The 8665-nt window shown below is 25.4% G+C and overlaps 2 protein-coding genes across 2 annotated transcripts; both read left to right on the top strand.

The window, feature by feature from the left end:
- The first annotated feature begins 3692 nt into the window (after window positions 1-3692).
- LOC121131093 (small ribosomal subunit protein uS4) lies at window positions 3693-4286 on the top strand. Its single transcript, XM_040726654.1, has one exon. It carries the CDS (start codon window positions 3693-3695, stop codon window positions 4263-4265), a length of 573 nt encoding a protein of 190 aa, XP_040582588.1. The 3' UTR covers window positions 4266-4286.
- A 3050-nt stretch (window positions 4287-7336) lies between these two features.
- LOC121131094 (uncharacterized) lies at window positions 7337-7822 on the top strand. The gene has a single exon (XM_040726655.1). It carries the CDS (start codon window positions 7337-7339, stop codon window positions 7820-7822), a length of 486 nt encoding a protein of 161 aa, XP_040582589.1.
- The last annotated feature ends 843 nt before the right edge of the window (window positions 7823-8665 follow it).

Raw genomic sequence — 8665 nt, 5'->3', positions numbered from 1 at the left:
AAATATAATAATTAAATACTTCTATAATTAATAATAATATCAAAAAATAAAATATAATAATTTAATAATTTAATAACTAATATAATTAGTAATAAAACTAGTAAAATTAAGAAATTAAAAAAAAGTTTTAATATATTTCCATATATAGAATTTTATTTTTATAAATATAAATTTAAAAAATTAAAATGCATGAATATCAATTTTAAAATAATAATTCAAATATTAGATCCTTCTTTTTGTATTAGATATGTGAATGAAGGAGCAGGGACAAGCCAATCTAAAGATTTTATGTACGAATATAATTTAAATCCACGTATATCTAGACCAGTTTCAGAATCATTTAGTAGATCCAACTTTAGAAACATTAATCCATCTGTATATAGTTCATTTAGCGATAAACTCAAGAAGCCTTTAGAAAATATTCGTAACAATCAACCTCCTAAAAATAAAAATCTTGTTATTCCCGAAATTACACCAATTTTGGATGTGATAGTCCAAGGAAATTTAAATATTGAAAAAAATATTTTGGCGGAAACAGATGAAACACTTGTCTTAATAGAGGCTTCAGTTAATTTTTATAATAAAAATTCGATTGATCAGATCGTTCCTATCATAACACGAGGTAATATGACTATTGACGCTGAATTAAAAAATATATTTGCAAATTTGGTTTCCTCCCTCAATGGAAAATACTGTCAAAAAAATTACAGACATGGAAATAAACTTATCCTCAGAACTTTTAACAAGAAAGGATAAAGATTTCGTTCAAGAAATATTGGACCTTTCTCAAAAGTTTGAAAATAGGATTTTAAATTTACTAAAGAAAAATTCAAAAGTTGAGTCCACAGATATTTCTGAAAAAATATTTAGTGATAATAATAATCTCTACCTCCAAATTGAGAATTTATTGAAAAATAACCAAAAACTGACGGCTAAAGATATTATTCCACAATTAAAATTTCCTAATCCTGTGGAAATTGCAAATTCTATTTTACCTGGAAAGGAACAATTTTTACTCGATGTCAAAGAATTAATTGAAAAATTGGAGAAGCGATTTAAAAATATCTTAAAGAAACTAAACAAAGAAGAAATTAAGGAGGAAGAGGAAATTGTTGATAATGGTACTAAACAGCTAATAAGTGAGTTAAATACTATTATATCTGATTCATTAAAGATTATAAAGGAATTGATTGATAGAGAGGCTAAAAAGGAAGTTGATGCTGTTTTATTAGTTCTAAAAACTGAAAATGATGTTCTTCTTAAAAAAATTACAGATTCAATAAATTTACTGAATGAAGGAATTAATCTAATTGTTCCAGATGAAAGTAAAACTGAAATTAAGAAAATTACAACTGAAATAGAATTATATAATAAAAAAATTGCAGATCAGATTATTCCTAGTGTTAATTAACAAAATATATAAAAATTAAAAATAATAAAATATATAAAAATTAATATTGAAAATTAATTTATTTATATGTGCTCTGAATAAATTTATGTAAAATTTTATTAATATTTTTATCATTTATTTCTAATAAAAAATGCATAATTTCTTGTATTCTAATTTTTAAATATTTTAAATTTACAAAATTTTCATTTTTAACACTACAAAAAGAATATTCTCAATTTCTGGTATTAAATTATTAATTTTTTTAATCTTCTTAAGAAATATTTTAAATTCCTTTAAACTTTTATTAATTTTATAATAATTATTTAAAACGTTATTATTATTAATATTAATATTACAAGTATTATTATTACAGGTATTATTACAAGTATTATTATCACAAGTATTATCTTTTTTTAGAACATATAAAGTAAAAATATCATTTGTTTGAGAGATATTTAGGGTATATGAAGACATAAAAGAAATATTTGTATTTTAAGAAAATAATTTGTTATTCAAAGCAAAATATCCAAAATATAAGAAAATAAACAATAAAAATAATAAAAACTGATGAGGTTGTTCTAAAAAGTTATAAAGGGGGATTATAAGTAATCTCAAATATCCATGCCTTTCAAACGAATTCCCTCATTTTAATAAAATTATGCATAAAATTTTATTTAATTAAAAATTTCTCTATTTCTCTTTATTAGTCTCTTTTCAACCATTGCTTTACAAATATGGTAAGGATCTATAGTTTTTATCGATCCTTCTATATTTCTATTTTTACTTAATGCTTCATCATATTCCTTTTGGTACTCCTCTAGATTAATTTCAACCTTTTCCAAAATTTCATCTAATTTTGATTTTTTATCTAAAAAATTTTTCTTTAAATTCTCCTCAAAAATTTCTACTTCATTTTTTATCTTCAGATCATTTTTCTTTTCCACGTATGTTTTACTCAATTCCTCTTCTAAATTATAAATCTCAAAGGTGAAATCATCATAAACTTTATCCTTCAATAACTCAAGCTCATCAATAAGTGTAGAGTTTTTCTTTATTTCTGTTTCTAAATCTGAAATAATGTCTTCTTCTGTCTTTAGATTATCAATTCTTTCGTTTAAAGAATTGGTAAAATTATTTATCTCAAAATTTTCTAATTTACTTTCAAAATACTTTGAACATTCGTTGAACAGTTTTTTAATCTCTGGAATGACATTTTCAGAATTGCTGGCGGAATTATTTAGATGAAAATGACGTAAACTAACAGAAGTTGGTTTTTTATTTAGATCTAATTTTTTAGTGTTTGTATCTGTCGCGTTGTATTTAAACTTACCAAAATTTTTCTTTGTTCTGTCAATATTTTTAAAGCTTGACAAAAAAAAATTATCTTTATCCTTGTCTTCATATTCTGTCTGTATATATTCAAATTCTGTTTTCTTTCTTTTAGGATCGATAATTGAAACAGCATCTAAAATATTGCTTACCAGTCTTTCGTATTCGAATGATTCGTTTGGGTTTAATTTATTTTTAGCAAATAAAAATTCATCTTTAGAAAATAAATTGTCTTCTTTATTTGTAAATTCTTCTTTTTCATCTTTGGTATTATTAGATCTCTTCTTTTCGTTATTATCTTCTAGTTTCTTTCTAGAGATAAATTTAAATCCATTAAAATCGTATTCCATATTTTTTATGCAGTTCAATTAAATTATTTTTAAAAATTTAAAATCTAAAAATAAATTTAAAATATTTTTTTAATTAAATAACTAAATTTCAATTTTTTAGTTAAATATCTAAATTTAAAATATTTTTTTAGTTAAATTTTAAGAAACTATTTTAATAGTGGTTTTTAATTAAATTTTACCTAATGATATTCTCTCCTTTATTATATTTTTATTCCTTAAAAATTTACAATATCTCTTTTTATGTCATTCCTAAAAAACTTTTTAAAAAAACTGAATCTAATATTTAAACAGGTCAAGAATAATTTATTGCTAAACTTTAAAAATTCTAATTGCTTAGCTATTGAGAATAAAACATATTTTAGAAGAAAAATGAGAAATAAAAGATTTGAGAAATTAGAATTATTCAGGCTCAGTCAAAAGAGAAGAATTGCGGAGGAAAAAGAAGTTATCGAACTAATAAATAAATAAAAATATGTTATAATAACCAATTAAAATTACTTCATTAAATAAATAAAAATATTTTTATAACCAAATTTCTTCTAATAAAAAAAAATATTTTCACTAATTTTTCTAATTTTATCAAAAATATTTTTTATTTATTTCTCAATTCTAAAATTTTTTACATGCCAAAAACAAAAGGATCAAAAACTTCTACAGTCCCATTTCGTCCTTTCGAGAGGGAGAGATTAGTATCAGAAATGAAAATATTAGGAACTTACGGGCTTAGGAATAAAAGAGAATTAAATAGATATGCCAAATTATGTACTGATGTAAAGAAAAGGGCTTCTAAACTCTTAATTTCTACCGATGAATCCGAATTTATTATCTGTGGACGTGCACTTTTAAACAAACTGTTCAGAATTGGAATTTTTACACACGAAATCAAGTACGACCAAAGAGAGGAAATTGTTTCTAATCTTGAAGATGTTCTCAACCTGACTACTGAAGATTTTCTAAAAAGAAGACTCCAAAATAGAGTTTTCGAACTTGGACTTTCTGTTTCCGTTCACCAAGCAAGAAGCTACATCACCAATAAATTTATCATGGTCAATGGCGTAATTGTCGACAAGCCTGGTTTTATTGTAAGAATGGAAAATGATGGATATATTGAGCTATCTAGGAAATACAAAAAGGCTTTCAGAAACAAAAGAAGCAAAGAAGAAGAGCCTGCTGAACCTGTTGAGGCAGAAGAATAATTTTATTAAATTTTTTAGTTTTCTATTAAAATATCAAAGCATTTTACGATTTCTCTTCGCTCTCTACCCTTCAAAATTTTTTTAGCTATTTCCTTCCCTTTTCTATAATTTATATTTTTTGTTTTATATTTGAATTCTTTAAAATTCTTAACTGAACTAATTAACTCACTTTCTATCAGTACCTTCTGATTATAATAAATCTCTTTCACATCATCCAATTCCTTCTCGTCAAACTCGTACGAAAATAAATTTCTTATTGATGTTTTCAATCCGTATGATTTTTTACCAATGGAATAGTCCGAACCCAGCAGGATTGACAATCTGATAAGACTGTCACGGTCCAAAAGATCTTCTGTTGTGTTTTCCACTCCACCTTTCTCGTATCCGTCCACCAGTAACTCGATATACTCATCATTTATATTGCTCAATTCAAACAATTCTCCTTTCTTCAATACTTTTTCTGCACCAAACAGAAACATGTCACTGTCTGCACTTTCTACTATCTCTACTATCCCTTCTAAGCATAGATATCCACATTGAGAATCTGCCTCATATACAGATTCTATTATCGGTATCTCCAACTCATTTAAAATATATTTTATGGTTTCTGTAATATCCTTGTGGTAATCTACAAAATCTAAAGACTCAAACATTCTATTTCCCTCTTCTAAATGCCCGATGTTGCTGTTCTCTTCCTTTTGGTGTGTCTCCACCAACTCTGAACTTCCGTTTTTTTTTGATGCTAAATTTATCATTCTTTATACGCAAAGATTCCCTCTTTTCTTCATTTTTAAGCTTCTTATAGAAATCCTCAAAAGAACTTTCTGTTTCTGTTGAACTTTCATAATTTATATTCTCACTCTCATCATTATCGTAATCACTGTCGTTTGTTTCGTTTGAATATTCATATTCGGACAAATTATCTTCAATTCTGTCTTTTTTGTGTTAAAGACTCATTTATTGTATTTATATCTTTCGCACCTTCCATCTTTATATTTTCACTGCTCTCTTCAAATACATTTTCTAACTCTTTTATAAACTCTTTTTCTTTACATTCCTTCTTCACTATTTCACACGAAGCTTCACTGATATTCTTTCTATCCTTCTCATTATGTATAATATATGATTCTTCAGATAGATAATATTTTTTAGATGAATCTGATTTTATTAGATTCTTTTGTTGGTTTAGAAGTTTTCTCCTATGCTTTCCCCTTTCTATAATATTTAAAATTTGATCGTTACTGAATTTATATTTATCATCAATAGTTAAGGGCTTTATATTGGTGTATTCTTCTTTTTCTTCATTATTTATTAGTTCTCCGCCCCACTTATTCCATGATTCTTTTTCTAAGTTCCTTTTCTCACCCTTACTTAGCTCATTTATAGGCCTATTTTGCATTCTTCCTTCCCCTTTTCTTAAACTTTTTATAAACTCTGATTTAAGCCTCTCTGATTTTCTTTTCTCCAGAGTATTTTGCTTTTGGATTGGAATTTTTTTACCATCGAATACAAAGATCAACCTATTTTTATGAAAAAAGTGTTTTTGCAGCTTCTTGAAAAATAAATATATTGCTTTATCCCTTGGAAAACGTTGTAGAGATAAAATAATAATTGAAGAGTCAATACAAATGGAAGAATTTTTTGGAAAATTTTGTCGTGGTTTCAGAAGTTTCCAGAAATTACGAATTCCCATTTAAGAATTGTACTATCTAAAAGAGATTTAGGATTTTAAAAAAATTTAGAAACCAGAAATTTTATTTAAGAATTATTATTTAAGTAATTATTATTTAAGTAATTGTTACGAAGACGCTCAACCTCGGTTTTTAATGACTCTGAAATTAAATTTACATAGTAGTCATTTATTTCCTCATACTCTTTTTCAAAATCTGATTCACAAAAATATTCCTCACTGAATGAATCAAAGTTTCTTGTTATTCCCGAGTTTCCATACTCAAACACATCAAACCCTCTATTTACCAAAGATACAGCTTTATGATTTGTTTTAAGGTCAATAATACTGTCGTTGCAAAAATCTAGCTCTTCATTTATTTCGAAATTGATCATAACTTTCATAGTTTGATTTTTCTTTTAAACAACATCAACTCAAACTAATTGGTTTCTGATCATCCTTATTGATCATTCGTAAAACATCGAATCATATTTTATCTTGCTCAAATTCTCTCATTTCTATTGGCTTTATCTACTCTGATAAATCATTATAATTTTACTTTGTCATTCATATCAGAAAAACTATTCATTAATGATTATTTAAGCAAATAAACCAATAAAATTTTAATTTTCTTCTGTGTGTGATGATTTATTTTTAATATTTTCTTACTATTTTTTAACCATTTTTTAACCATTTTCTTACTATTTTTTAACTATTTTTTCAATATTTTTTCAATATTTTTTAATAAATTAAAATTTGTTTTCAAAGTAGAAGATTTGTTATGAAATTTCTATTTCAGCTTTTCTGGCTTTTTGTTGATTACTGTACAAATCTAACATCAATTGATTTGAAAAAACACAAAATTAATTATAATCTCCCGTTCTTTAAACTTGAAACGGAAAAGAAAACATATCTGGTTCAAATACTCGAAAAGGAAATTGAGGTTAAAAAAAATATATTTGAAATTATCGAGTTACTTTTTTCCCTAAAAGAACCAATGCTCTTTTCTAAAGACGACATCAACGTAAAATTAGAGCCATTCAAAAATATTTCAATCGAAAACCTAAACATAACAACATATTACGATAAGAGCTACAAAATAGAAAACAAGATAATGCAAATTTACAAAAAGGAAACAGGATTTTATAAATTTCAAAAAAAAAAGTTTAATACAACTGTTTATTTCCATGGAAAAGACAACAATAAAGATATTACTGAATATGCTGAAAATACATATTCTGTTAAGATCGGAATTAAGGGTTTATTTGAACCTAAAGTAAATGGGAATTTAGTTATTCTAAGAGTCATTAGCACGGACACTGAGGCGCCTTCACCCGCGTAATTTTATTATCTGAATTTAAAATTTTTAACTAAAATTTTTTTGTTTTTTTTTAATTTTTTTATGGTTCAAAGTCATGGATTTAGACGTAAAACAAGAACACTTTTGAGAAAAGGATATGGAAAGAAAGGACTTCCTGGCATATCAAAGAATCTCCAAGTATTCAAGAAAGGAGAACATGTGGATTGTGTGATTAATTCATCCGTACACAAAGGAATGCCACACAAGACATATCATGGAAGAACTGGAAAGATCGTTGTTGTTAATGAAACCACAATAACTGTTCTCTTCCTGGTCAGAGTTGGAAACAAGGTAGAGGAAAGAGCTATTAACATGAGAGCTGAACATCTAAGAAAAAGTAGATGTAATCTCTGGTTAATTAAAAGACAGAAGATGATAAATGAACTAAGAGAAACCGCAAAATCTGAGAGAACTTCGTTTATTGTTCCCAAGATAAAACCACAAGGGCCAAGAAAAAGTTTTTACTTGAACTTATCTGAATATGTTCCTGAGGAGGTTTCATTCAAAACTTTCAATAAACTTTATTAAGTTATTTTTTCAGATTTCCAAAATATTTTTTTATTCCTAAAATATTTTTTTTATTTTTAGATTTTTTTATTTCTAAATTCTTTAATTGCCATATTTGGACTTAGAACTATTATTTTTTCGAATATTTCCAATAATTTTATTTTTTCATTTCTTATTCTACATTTTCTTATTGTATTATATAGACTTAGCAGCAGCTTATTGACCAATAAGACTTTAAGCCTCGATATTTTCAGAAAGTTATTTCTATCGTTAAAAAAATCTAATATTAAATCAAAAGATGAGTAGATCTCTAACTTAAAACATTCTGCACACATTTCAATCAGATATTTTTGAAAAATTTGTGAGTTAAGATTTTCTTCATTGTTAATTGAATTTACTACAAATCTTAGGAATATTACTTTTGAACACAGAAAATTACTCTTCTTGAATGATTTCCAAATTCGATTTTCTACGAAATTCTCAATGTCTCTTGAAGTATTCGAGATAATTCGAATAATCTCAACTATTTTAGTTTCTATTTTATAAAAGTTTATTGAATCAAATAAATCATTAACAATTATTTCTGAATTATCGCAATCTTTCAATCTTATCATGCATTCTTTAGTAAAATTGAAAAGCATTTTTTGAATTTTAACGTTACCTTTCAATTCTGCATTCATCAAAAATATTTTATAAATTGTCTTTAACACACCCTGCCCCAATACAAAAATTCTGGTTTTTAAAGAATCCAATATCAATTGAACATTCTCCTCGTCAAATAGATAGAAAAATTCGCTTTTCATTTTAATAAAGCAGAAAAAAACAATAAAAATATTTTCATATCTAAAATTAGGATCGTATATG

The sequence above is a fragment of the Lepeophtheirus salmonis genome, unplaced genomic scaffold, assembly GCF_016086655.4.
Source record: "Lepeophtheirus salmonis unplaced genomic scaffold, UVic_Lsal_1.4 unplaced_contig_16874_pilon, whole genome shotgun sequence".
Lineage (NCBI taxonomy): Eukaryota > Metazoa > Arthropoda > Copepoda > Siphonostomatoida > Caligidae > Lepeophtheirus > Lepeophtheirus salmonis.
This window is presented reverse-complemented; position numbering and strand designations above follow the sequence as displayed.